At 35.6% G+C, this 13,451-nt stretch overlaps 1 protein-coding gene and 1 long non-coding RNA gene across 9 annotated transcripts in view; one reads left to right on the forward strand and one right to left on the reverse strand.

Moving 5' to 3' along the window:
• Positions 1-13,451, forward strand: part of PHACTR2 (phosphatase and actin regulator 2) — a 362,779-nt gene that overhangs the window by 309,683 nt on the left and 39,645 nt on the right. For all 8 annotated transcript variants that reach the window (XM_072643498.1, XM_072643501.1, XM_072643502.1 and 5 more), the window contains 2 exons: positions 705-760; positions 10,174-10,235. In XM_072643498.1, the coding sequence (XP_072499599.1) occupies positions 705-760; positions 10,174-10,235 (118 nt within the window). The remainder of the gene's footprint in view (positions 1-704; positions 761-10,173; positions 10,236-13,451) is intronic.
• Positions 6,990-12,658, reverse strand: LOC140526896 (uncharacterized). Its single transcript, XR_011974581.1, has 2 exons — positions 11,992-12,658; positions 6,990-10,346 (listed from the first exon to the last, which is right to left on the reverse strand). It is a non-coding gene; the product is annotated as an uncharacterized lncRNA (long non-coding RNA).

A 13,451-nucleotide genomic window follows, 5' to 3' on the forward strand; every position in this document is an offset into this window, starting at 1 on the left:
AAGTTATTGATCCTATTTATCAGTCAGTAAATATTTATTAAGTGCCTCCTATATGCTAGGCACTATGCTAAGTGGTTGAGATATAAAAAATTGGCAAAAGACATTCCTGACCTCAGGGAGCTCACAATCTAATGGGGGAGACAACATTAAATAAATATATACAAGGTAATTTATGTACAGAATAAATAGGAAGTAATTAAAAGAGGGAAGTTACTGGAATTAAGAGAGAATTAGAAATATTTCCTGCAGAAGGTCAAATGTTAGTTGAGACTTGAAGGAAGGCAGAAAAAAGGAGGGAGAGTATTCCAGGCATGGAAGATAGCCAGAGAAAATCCCCAGAGCAACTACCACTCTGTTTTATATGTGTGTGTGTGTGTGTGTGTGTGTGTGTGTGTGTGTGTTTATAATATGTAATCTTCATATCCTTGTTGCTGTCTTGTTAGAACATAAACTACTTCTCGAGAATAAGGGTATTTGTTATATTTTTACCTAGTATACTCCCTGAAATGTAGTAAACACTTCATAAATTCTTGTTGATTGACTAACTAATGGTCAGTAGCATGAGTCTTCTAATGTGGGCAGGGTTTTTTTTATTGGATTTTTAACATTTTCATTAAAATATTTAAATAATTTCTTTTTCTTTTCTTTTACTTCTATGAATGAGAGGTACTTATTTCTAAATTTTAGCATATTCAATTTTGTAGGCGATTAAGCCAGAGGCCAACCAGTGAAGAACTAGAGCAAAGAAATATTCTAAAACGTAAGTATTCTTCATTCTTAAAATTCTTCTATAACCTCCAAGAGTGCCAGACTCCACTTATCATTGGGAAATCTTAATTATTAATCACTGATGAATATTGAAATGACTTACTTGAATCGTTAATTTTCAATTGCTTTTATACACAAATAGAGATCTGTGATCTAATTCACATATATAGAACTCCTAGTATGGCAACTCCCTTCATCAACATAGATCTTGACTTAATAAAGAAATTATAAATCATAGGACAATAAGTTTCAAGCTAAAAGAGACTTTCGCTGCTATGAAGTCTAATCTCCTTATTTTATAGATGAGAAACTGAGGGTAGAGAAGATATGTGAATTGCCCAAGGTCATAAAAGTACTAAGTATGGGAATTAGGATTCAAACCCAGATTCTCTGACTGTAAATCCAGCACCCTTTTGACCGTGTTATAGTACTTCTCTCATAGAGGTTAAGTCACTTATTGAGGGACATAAAGTTAGGAAGTGTCATAGGCAAGATTGGAACCTAGGTCTTCTTGACTCTAAGCCCAGAAATCTATCCTCTAAGTTACACTGCCTCTTTTTCTTTATATAACCCAACTGATATTTCTTGTTTTTGTATTTCACATTATAAAAATAAGGCCTTCTGTGCTACAGAGTGAATTTCAATCTTTTACCATAATCCATGACTCAATTATCTGAAAATGACAAAATATGTGGCTATGTATTCTTGCTCACTGAACCTCCCCATAAGTCAAAATTGACCTCTCTATAAAATAAAAATGGAAAGAGTTTACTCCCTTGTATCTTAAAAAAAAAAGCCAAAAGAACAAATTAAACCTTTCTGTGTTGTAGCTAATAGTATAGTTTGTCACATTTAAAGAAATTTGTCAAACAAATAATTAGATTTCGTTTGAATAATGAGGAAAACAATGCTTTCTTTCCCTTTGTTACACTTTCTCTGTTCTCCTGGAGGAGTATCCCTGATTTCTGAGAACTTAGACATTTCCTGGTGCTCTTCTCATTTACTTTACCCTTTCTTTGGGGGACATTTTTCTCCACACTGGAGTGTTGATATTAGTGTTTTTTTATCGCTATAAAAATAGTAGAGAAGGGCTTTTCATTCTGCCATGTTAGATCAGCGCAGCTATTAACAGTAGTGAGCTCTACAGCTGAAATTTTTTAATGAATTATCCCCATTCTAGTTACATTTTGCATTTTATTAACTGACTTTTCCAAGGGTTTTGTAGCATGTAAAATTCCAAAGAGCTGAAGTGGGCAAACCCCCTGATTGCCACTTTAATCACTTTATTATTTATTATCACTTTAAAGTGATAAGAAATCACTGGCATTGTGGAAAAGCCCCTTCAGACATGGGGTCTGAGTTATGTTGGTTAAACTGTTCTCCACTATGAGACATCTTTCTAGTGCCATTTCCTGGTATATTTACCTAGCAGCTGGGATTATTACTGTGACTACCCAACAAACAATCATGAAAATGGTTGCCATTCGTTCTCTTGGATTTTTTGCATGTTATCCCTTATTTTTAGGGGGGAGAACTATTTTCCATCCCCTACCTCATTTATTTATTTAGCATAAATAAAATACAGCACTGTTCATGAAAATTAAAGAACTTCAGATAAATCTCAATCACTGCGCACACGAGCCAATTTCAGAGAGGGGAAGAAACAGTCCCCAAATGAGAGAAGAAAAAATTTTATTCTACAGGATTTCAGATAGGATCCAATACTGACTAGCATTTAAACAAACTCAAAGATTGAAAGTTCCTATAGGACAGGGAGTATGTCTAGTTGAATTGAGTCCCACATCACTTAAAAGATGCTGAAGAAATAGAAAAAGACTGGTCATGGGAAGGATCTACCATGGCAGATAATCCTAACTCTCCCTATCATTACTTCCATTGTTTATGAATATTCATGGTTTTCTATTGCATATTCTCATGCACTGTAGCTTCCTCAGCTATGGCAACAGTCTCACTATATAGCTATTGCCTTCCCATACTGAATTGGAGATGCCATGACTTCCTGGATGTCAGAGGAAGGGAGTAACTTCCTAATTAGGGTTTGGGTTTGATACCAACCTTGTCCTAATTTCCTTCTTTAAGGTCATCCAAGTGTGTTGTTTATTCTGGACCCAAAGAATTGTTTTCAAGCCTGGCAGGAGAGACATTAATAATCTATAGTTTCTAGAAATAATAATGTGGGGAAAATGAAAGGAAGGTCGAGAGAATAATTTCTGACATTTATTATTTCAGTCGATCAACAAAAGAAAGTGCCAAAGCCCCCATTGTACTTCTGTGATTTATGAGCCTATGTATTCCATCTAGATTCCCTGGCCTTTCCCTGGTACAAAGTGGCATCCTGGAAAGTCTGACTTAGCTAAATGACCATGTACAACAATAACTGTTATTGTAAATTATCTTCCAAACAAAGACTGTTTTAACTGGGTCACCTATACTTGGTACCCTGGGAAATAGGTTTCATCAGCCAATAAACATTTTGACCAGTTCCACTAATGATCACAGCATATCACTGCCACAATAAAGTCATCATATTCTAGTAAATAGAGAGAGTGTAATTCCAGAAAAATATGATTTTTACTTCATGATAAAACTTCTAAAATTATATACTATATGACTTCTGACTTAATTTCTGTCAGAACTGCTTTAGGCATTGATCTAGGTTTTGTCCAAAGTCACACAGCCTTTTATTCAGTGTCATTAGGGAATGAGGTATTTCCAAATAACTTTAGCTTACTTTAAGTGCAAAAACTTGGTTTTTAAATTTAAGTTGCGTTAAGGAAATCTAAGATGTATTTATATGTTCCCCACCTTCTGAAACAGGGTATATAAATAAACATAATTTTTCTTTTTCTTGATGACTGGCATAATGAACATTAGTTACTATGATATATAATGGTATTCTCCAAAACTACTGAGGTATATGTAGGGGTTTCCCCTTACTGCTGTTGGTCCCAGATTATTCAATTTACATACGTGTGCCTATTTTTTTAGTCTTTTATATGACCTCCCTTGTGATGCTGCCAGTAATCATTTTTTGATGTTCAGTATTCTCTGATGTAGGACTCTCTTCCCCTTTGCTTCTAATTTGCTTCTTTATTCTGTTATGAGGTAGAAAAGATGAAATCCGTTATCTAGAAAGAAGGACCACTAGATGGTGTAGTGGATAGAGTGCCAGGCTTGGAGTCAGAAAGATTCAACTTCATAAGTTCAAACCTGGCTTCAGATACTTGCTAGCTGTATGACTCTGGGCAAGTCACTTAACTCTGTTTGCCTTAGTTTTCTGTTTTGTAAAATAAGCTGGAGAAGAACATAGTAAACCAGTCTAATATCTTTGCCAAGAAAACCCCAAATGCAGTCACAAAGAGTCAGGTCGAACTGAAACTACTAAATAACAGAAACAACAAAATCCCATAATTAATACTAATGGAGGAGAAAAGCAGCAGAGGTGAAAGAAATCCACAGGTATTACAAAGTCCTTTATATTTTTAATGTTTTCTTATAGGTAAAAATAAGGACTCAAGTCCTTAATTTTGATGTATTTTTCCAAATATCTTGTCAGAAAGGCCAAATATAACAAAAGGAAATGATGCGAGGAGGATCCATAAAATTGTGAAAGGGGAGGCAGTGTGGAACCAGGGAGACAGATCATGTGTTCAGGTCCTACTTCTGACAGGCGCTGACTGTGTAACCTTGGGCAAATCACTTAACTTCTCAGCACTCTAGGCAATTCTCTAAGACTGTTGTTGACTATTCCAAGAATGTCTAGAATGAGAGTTAATAGACTCAGTGTGGATATTTCTTCTGACATTCTCAGACTGAAAAAGCTCTTGAGCCAAGCTATTCAACTCTTCAAATGCCATTTTGAAAATGAGTGGCAAGCCAACCATAGGAGTCATAATCCCTTATAAACCCCGGTATCACCCCTCATTATTAAATCATCATTTATTTCAAAGTCATTCAGCAGGTAGCTTTTCTGAAGTCTGTATTTGAATCCTGCCCAGAGCAATTATGAACTTTGCAAGCTCCACAGACTCAAGTGACCTGCAAGCACAAAACGAAGTAGAAAAGATGGGCTGCAGCTGAGAAGCTGTATCCTAAGATGATTTTAAGCTTTGTGTTTATTTTCAATTATTTACATTCCGTTCACTTCAATGGGGAATGAGGCGCCTTAGTCTCTTATTTTGTGACAGTGGCAACTTAAGTTATTTTAAAGCACTATGATTGTGAGGTTCTTTTTTTGTGTTGTGTACCCCATAAACTGTTCAAATAAATCTCTTTCCTAAACAACACTGCCAGGAAGGCAAATGGAACTACTCATTTCAAATGAGAGAAAAAGAACCAGTAGGCCATCAAAATCTTGTGTATTTTTTTTTTCACAAAGAAAAACCTCTTTTTTATTACTGGCCTATTGAATTAATAACTAAAGATTAAAGCATACCTCTTTGCTGATATCCTTAGAGCAAATTCAACAAGCCTCTTAGCTTCTGGGGTAGTATGGTATAATGGATAGAGAGCTGACTTCAAATCCAGCAGGAGCCAGATTCAAGTCCTTCTTCTGGCACATAGTGTCTGTGTGACCCAGGGCAAGTCACTTAATCTGTATGCATTCTATCCAACTCTTAAAGATTGTAAGTTGCAGAGAGGGTGCTGACCTCCACTGGCAGAGGTTTCTTTGTCCAGGAGTTCTCTGTATCAGTGGAATTACACATCTGGCACTTTCTGCCTTAGCCTTCTCCACAAAATGTCACTAAACTTTCTAGGTAGGTTCCCTTAAGTGCTTACAGCTGTTGAACCAAATATACCGTGTTTGCTATGGGGGACACTCCTAAGAATGTCTGTGTCTCTTGGTAGTAAGTCTAATATTCACAGGGTTTTATCACTGTGTTTTTCATAAAACTGGCTTCTGAATTATTTGTGACAAATGTGGAAGTTTTCTGTCCTTGTTAATAAGGGAATAGCTTTCCTAGGAAATTAAAGTATGAAGCATCTGGAAGAAATTAAGTGTGTACTGGAAAATAATTTTTTAAAATAAATTTTAAGAATTAAAACTGTTTGCAAAAAGAGTTTTTGGAAGGCCTAATATCTTATTAGATCAAAGTTCAAACAAGGAGGTTATTGGAGTTTTTTTTTCTTCCCCATCCTGCTTCCTCTACTCTTCTTAGAAGCAGAATTATGCAAATATATGGAAATCAATTCCTGATGTCACATGCTAATTTTCATGTGATTCAGGTGTGTTTAGCTAAAGCCCCTAAATGAGTCACATGCTTTCTGCAATTGGCTCACTGAAGATCACTATCCACCACCAGGTTGTATAATCTGGATGAAAGATTTGGATAATTAACAGATTCTCTTTAAAGTCACAGTGATTTGTTCCTTCTATTGAAAACTAGTTTGATTTTTAGGTTGTTTTTATTTTACCTAGATTTAGTAGCAGGAGGAAATGAGGGGAGTAGTTAATTTTGACTTTATCTTTGACAATTAACTATTCCTTACTATAAATATAGACGTCCTTTTGGGGAAAGAATTTATCAATATTAACAAAGTGCTTGAGGGTGGAAAGTCAAGTCCTATTTTTATTGGAAAGAGATGGGGATTTTGTCCCCACTAAGAATTCCCTCCCATCAATGCATATTACCATTTATGATCTTAATGAGTTGCCTGGGTTACTAAGAAATCAAATGATTTGCCCAGGGTCATACAGCCAGAATATATCAGAGGTGGGACATGGACCCAAGTTGTTCTGAGCTGTCTAGTAAACCATGGCCATCTTTTCCTGATCTTCTTGATCAAAGGTGTCAAAGTCATGACCTGCTCCCAGTGCTGTTGAACCGGATTGAAATGTAATTGGCAAATCTTTAAACAAATACAAATTCAGTAGAACCTAGATAACCCTAATATGTGTTTTCCAATAAGTGGTCTGCAGAGTTCACCCCCTGTGTTCTAGAACTCTAATTTGAACTAGGTCAGCTAGGTAGTGCAGTGGATAAAGCACCAGGCGTGGAGGCAGGAAGACAGCCTCCTGAGTTCAGACACTTGCTCGTAGTATGACTGTGGGCAAGTCACTTAACCCTGTTTGCTTTGGTTTCCTCGTGTAAAATGAACCAGGGAAGGGAATGGCAAAACGTGCCAGTATCTTTGCCAAGAAAACCCCATATAAGGTCACAAAGAGTCAGACACAACTGAAAACAACCAAACAACATATCTGAACTATTTTCACTTATTTCATTTTCATCAGAGGTTTTATACAGAATCACACAATTCAAGAGTCGAAAGGGAGGTAACTAGTTTAACCCACATATGAAAGGAATCCCCATTGTGATACACCCAATATATACTATAGCCTCTACTTGAGGATATTCAAGAATAGGGAAACTACCTCTTCTTGTGGAAGCCCATTCTGTTTTTGCATAGTTGTAATTTCTGTGAAGTTTTTTTCTTATATTGACCTTTTTTTCTTATATTCTTCCTATATTTCAGGAAGAAACAAAGTAAGTCTAAATCATCCTCCACATTGGCAAACCTTTGGAAACTTGAAGGGATATATCATATCCCCTGATTCCCCCCAGTGTCCTTTGATTCTTTTCCCAGATTAAACAAGTCCAATTTCTCAAACTGATTCTCATATATCAGTATCACTTGGGTTGGTTTGTCCTGATAAGGCAACTGTTTGTATTAAAGACTTTTTAAAAAAAAAATTTCTGAATAGATTATTTTAATTTAGTGGATATACATTTGGTGGAAAAAGCAATATAACCCATAAGTGTATTCCTGAGAAAAAAATTAACCTTTTATCAAAGATGTTTGACTCCAGTTGGGCCACAGAACAAAAGTAGTTTTTATTTTTTTATCCTGTAATAATTTCTATTTGAAATCATTTTATTTGAGTAAAGTATATCAGTGAGAAATATTTGCTTTCTCTCTTCCTAACATATTTTTTAGAAGTAAATTGAAATTCTAAATATTAAAGAAGGAATAATAATACTGAGCTTGACATATTAAGTAAGCAAATAGAATAGTTGTTTTGTTTAGTCACACATAATATCTTAATGCCTTTTAGTCATTATTTCCCAGTAAGAAAAGAAAAAATAAATGCAAAGTTTCCATTATGAAATTTCCATGGTGGCAGTTTCATTATCTATACTACAATTTGCCTATTTTATTATTAAAAATGGAAAATGTATGAGATTGTTCTTATGTTTTTTGACACAAATGAGTAACCTCATAATTGGGAGATTTTCAAGGTTCTAAATTGCCCTTTCTTATGTTAAAAATTTGCCCAAAGTCATAAACGTAAAGCTTTAAAAAGTAACAAGGGAGACATTGTACTAAGAAAACTTGAAGACTTGTTTTGGAGTTTTTGGGTGTAGAAATTTTTTTGGGGGGGAGGACTCTGTAGAACCAATATGGTTTGAAAAACAAAAGTGTCAGATGCCACAGAAAAATAAATATAATTTCTGTGTAATTATGTCATGTTTACTAGCCCTTACATGGTCTGTAATTTTAGCAGCAATGCCTAAATGTTGATCCTTTTTCAGACCTGCTGGTCATTTCCCATGATGAAATGAGGCCATGTGCTTTCCAATGGAAAGAGGACTCATACTGCAGTCAGAGGACCAGCTTGGACTTGGTGCCTCTGAGGTCACTTCCAGCTCAAGATCTCTGAACCTATCAGCTGAAAGCTCTTCTCATTTCTTAGGATTAACTATGAAATAGTGAAGGCAGCAGTCAAGTAATTATCAAATTATTTATCAAATGATAAGTCATGGAATTCTGTAAGATTCCCCTTTCTCCTTCAAATTATAGAACAGTTTTCCCCCAATAATCTCATAAATCTGACCACATTCTTTTAAAAGATAGATGATGGCTTTGCCAGTAGATAGATTTATGATAGCTTATATGCCTTGAATTGGAAAAGGCCTTGGAAAACTCCCTTTAAAGAGAAAATCACAAGTTACCATATAATGGCTCGCCTTACCACCTTTTAAGACCTTTTCTCCTATGAAAACATCAAGAGAATTGGTTATCTGCTAGTTCTAGAGAATCTGAAGACTGAAAATAACAAATAGAGTTTGGTTGGAATGACAATTTAGTAATTCAAATATACTGGATACAATAAAATGTATCCAGTTCTATTTTTTTATTTGTCTTAGCATTATCCCATTTAGGTTGCCCCTAAGAATAAGCTTTCCTACATGAGCTGATGATTTTTCTTAGTCATATTGGATTTACTACACATAAGCCCTCCTCTCCCCCCAAAAAGCCCTTTTCTCCATTGATTACCTGCCTCATTAAGACAACCACACAAAGTGAAGAGCCGAAAGAAGAACGATAATTAGATAAATAGAAATAATAAATAAATTAAATAGTTGGATTACATCTTTTTTTTCAAACCAACCTGAGTAAAACTGAGGCAAAAGCAAAGAGGTCTTTGATATATTTTTTATGATTTGGCCAAATTCATAATCCCATAATTTCAGATTTGGAAGGGATTTAGAGGCCTTCTACTACAACCCACACATCTATAATAACTGTGACAATTGATCGTCCATCCTTTTCTTGAAGAACACTGTTGAGGAAAACCTATTACCTTCTGAAAGACTTTATCCCAGTTTTAGATAGCTTTAATTATTCGAAAGTTTATCTTGATATCGAGTCAAAATCTGCCTCTCTACCCCTTTGTATCCATTGCCTCCAGTTCTGCCATCTGGAGGCCAAACAAGTCAAACCTCCCATGGCCATCTTAAGAATTCTCACTCAGCAAAATGATCTAAAGTTAAAGAATAAGAAAGAGAAAAGAATTTAGGCAATACGAATAATATTCATAGCCAGTATTTATATAGTACTTTGCAGTTTACCACAACTTTTACAAATGTCACAACAACCATGGGATGTATGTGCTGTTATTAGCATCATTTTACAGATGAGGAAACTGAGGAAGACAGAGGTTTAAGTGATCTGCCCCGGGCCATGCAGCTGAGGCTTGATTTGAACTCAACTCTGATTCCAGGTCCAGCACTATCCATTACTGAAGAAATCTGCATTGGGGCCATTCGTTAAACATGTTTGCCTCCCTTTAGGCGGCTTAATCCAGGGTCATCGTTTTCCTGGGTTGTGTTGTTTTAATTATAAACCAACATGCCTTCATCATTTGAAATTATGTACTATTGATAATAAGTTGCAAAATATTTTTTGTCTATATTACTTAGGCTTAATGATAAAGTCCCACCTTCTCCCGTGGCCTGGTGAAGTTCCTCTCTAAGTAAATATAGTCTATTTCTTCTTTTGAAACATGGGGTCATTTGTCAGGGTGGAAATAATAATGCTCTCATCTGCTTTTCTGTTGTACCTAAATAGTCATACCTTAACTCTTTTTATACCAATAAACAGAAAAAAATGAAGAAGAAGAACAGGAAGCAAAAATGGAACTGAAACGCAGACTCAGCAGAAAGGTGACGGATGTGTCGTAGTGCATGCCTTTGTGTCTTCGTGTGTTCACATTATGTCCTCAGCACCACCTAGCTCCCTTCTTTCTTACAGCCACAAATGTCATTAAGTGGATCCTGTGAAAAAAGTTCCCAATATTTATTTAGACAACATGCTAAAATCATTCTGTGTGTGTTATACAAGTATATCCACACACACACACACACACACACACACACACACACACACACACACACACACCCCTATCCATAAAATAAAGGATTTTCTATTATGTTTATATTTAGTTACTTGGTATGCCTATGCAGGAAACTTTTGTAAATGGGCTCTAAAAATAAATTTGCTTTTCCATAGAACCAAGGTAGAATTTTAAGCAAACATTTGAGTCCTTGGAATTCTGAGTAATATACCATTGATAGAAGATGTGAGTGAATCATGGTATAGTGAGTATAGCACTAGATTGGGTTCAAATCCTTCCTTAGACATTTAATAGCTATGTAATCTGAACAAGTCACTTAACCACTGCATGCCTCAGTTTCCTCATCTATAAAATGAGAGGGTTGGACTTGACCTCTAAGGTTCCCTCTAATTCTCAACTGATGGTCCTATGATCATTTCTACTGCATAATCTAGCTCAGGGGTGGGGAACCTGTGGGCTCGAGGCCACATGTGGCCCTCTAGGTCCTCAAATGAGGCCCTTTGATTGAATTCAAATGTCACCCCTGACCTAGCTAATCGGTTTTTCCTAGTAAAGTGTACTCCCCAAATAACAAAAATTTTTTAAATCTCCTATAGCTCAGGCAGTTGTTAACTCTAATGCAGTAGTTCTCAGACTTTTTAGTCTTAGGACCTCTTTATACTCTAAAAAAATTATTAAAGACCCCTCAAAGTGCTTTTGTTTATGTGGGTTATATCTTTCAATAGAATAGTTAAAAAGTTTGGTCTCCATGTTAGAAATTAAAATAGTTTTTATCTCATAGACCTCCTAAAAGGAGGACACCATCCCTAAAAGGTCACCAGATCACACCTTGAGAACCACTGCACTAATTTATAGAAATAGAATTCTGGTTTTTAATTGACTTTTTAAGCCAATTTTTCTATAAAGAGAAAAACAAATCTTTTAAAAATAAAACATGTATATTTTTGATATTTATATATTGCATTATAAATAACTAAATTATTATTTTCATTAAAAATAATAACAGAAACCTCTATAGCATTTATATCCTACTTTGAAATTTAGACAGCACTTCACAGATATTATCTCATTTGACCTTCCTAAGAACCCTGTGAGGCAGGTGTTATTAATATCCCCATTTTACCTATGAGGAGACTTGGACTAACAGATTGAGTGACTTGCCTTGGTTAATAAGTGCTTGCAGTAGGATTAGGATTTAAGTATTCCTAATTCTAAATCCTTGGCTAAACAATTTGCGTCATAGTTGTGATAGCTATCCTCAGTAACTTGCTTTCATTGAGTGGGACCCAAGAAACTTTGTCTCTCTTCATTCATTTTACAGAGAAATAAATAAACCTGTATTTATTACTGCAGGTTAAGTGATTGTGGAACAAAATTTGGCCTCTGTTTTCAGTAATTCGTGGAAAAAGCAGTGTGAAAAAGACTGAGCAAAATGTTTCCTTCTTATGAAAATGATGCTGCAACTGCATTTTAAGATGATTTCATCATTTAAATCCATATATTTAGTAAACACCTTCTCAATGAACTAGAAATCAAAGAAAACAAGTTGAAAATAGAACTAGTACCTTGTATGAAAAAGGACTCTGCTGGCTACCAGAGGTTCTAAAGATGCTCTTTAGGGACCCTTTGGTGACTGCTCACTTTCTTTTGTCACTAGCTGGGCAGATAAGATAATGAGGAATGGATTATTGATGGTAGCACCTACTTACAAATATCATCACCGGTATTTGGTAGGATCACAGATCCCTGCTGAAGGACTTGGGTCACTAACTTCTGTCATAGAATGAATCTTGTCCCTTAATTTTATAGATGAGTTAGCCATGAATTTACCCAGGGAGGTTAAATCACTTGCCTAAAGTTACATGGATAGTGCAATTAGTAAGAGAAATCTGGTCTCCTAGCAGTGATGTTTGCTTATACCACAATACATTTATGAAGAGACATCAGTTCACCATAACCGAATCATAGTCAAGCTCAGATGTCATCTAGCTCAGTGGTATCAAACTCAAGTAGAAATGGGGACCACTAATTGTTACATAAGATCCCCAAAAGGACATATGAAGTTAGAAAATCACATGTTAATATTATCTATATTGTATTTTTATTTGTTTTGTTAAATATTTCCCAATTACTTTTGAAACTGGTCCTGCCATATTCACAGGCTGTATGTTTGACATCTCCAAATTAGTCCAATGCCCATAATTTAACAGAGGAGGAAACCAAGCCCCAGGGAGGTTAAATGATTTCCCTATGGTCACACAAATAGAAGATAATAGAGATAGAATTTGACGCAATTTTGGCTTTCTTTCCATCATACCATACATCAAGAAGAATGTATTGCAGTAATCTTAAGACTATTAGACACATCTTAGACACATCCCATCTGTGACAAGAACATCATGAAACTGAAGTGGCAGCATTATGCCTGGTCTTTTCCTGTATGAAATTAGTATTAGTAATAGTATACATATGCATATGTATTAGTATCAATTTAGAAGCTTAGAATATTTTAGAATATATTACCTTTGTCGTAAAGTCCCTTTAAGACTTGAGCAAGCCAAATTTCTCCCAATCTGTCACTGTCATTTCTACGCTTTCCTCAAACTTGTCATGATCTGGGGATAATCAGCAATATTCATTGAACTGAAAAGCAGCTAGAGAGAGTAGAATTCATATAATTTAAATTGTGCTATGATCATTTCGTTGAACTAATGTCTCAAAGTAGAAAGCTGGTTGAGTAATTGTGTTCACAAAGGTCTGAGACTCCCTGTCTTGTCTCTTAAACAAATCTCTAGCTGTTCTTTCCTCCTCACTTGTGCCACTCTCCTCACTCGAACTCCACCTAATCAGTGTAGAGTTGCTAAGGTGTCCAGCTAGGACTGGCAGAGAAGGCATAGGTTATAGTGAAGCCAGGGTGTCCTTATCCTATGAAAAGTTTTGCACTGGGTAGCCACCTTGTTGGGTATTTCTTTTTCCCAGGTTTGTGAGTATATTATGGATTTATAACAATCAAAGTTAAAAATTT

The sequence above is a fragment of the Notamacropus eugenii genome, chromosome 2 (genome assembly GCF_028372415.1).
Source record: "Notamacropus eugenii isolate mMacEug1 chromosome 2, mMacEug1.pri_v2, whole genome shotgun sequence".
In the NCBI taxonomy this organism is placed as follows: domain Eukaryota; kingdom Metazoa; phylum Chordata; class Mammalia; order Diprotodontia; family Macropodidae; genus Notamacropus; species Notamacropus eugenii.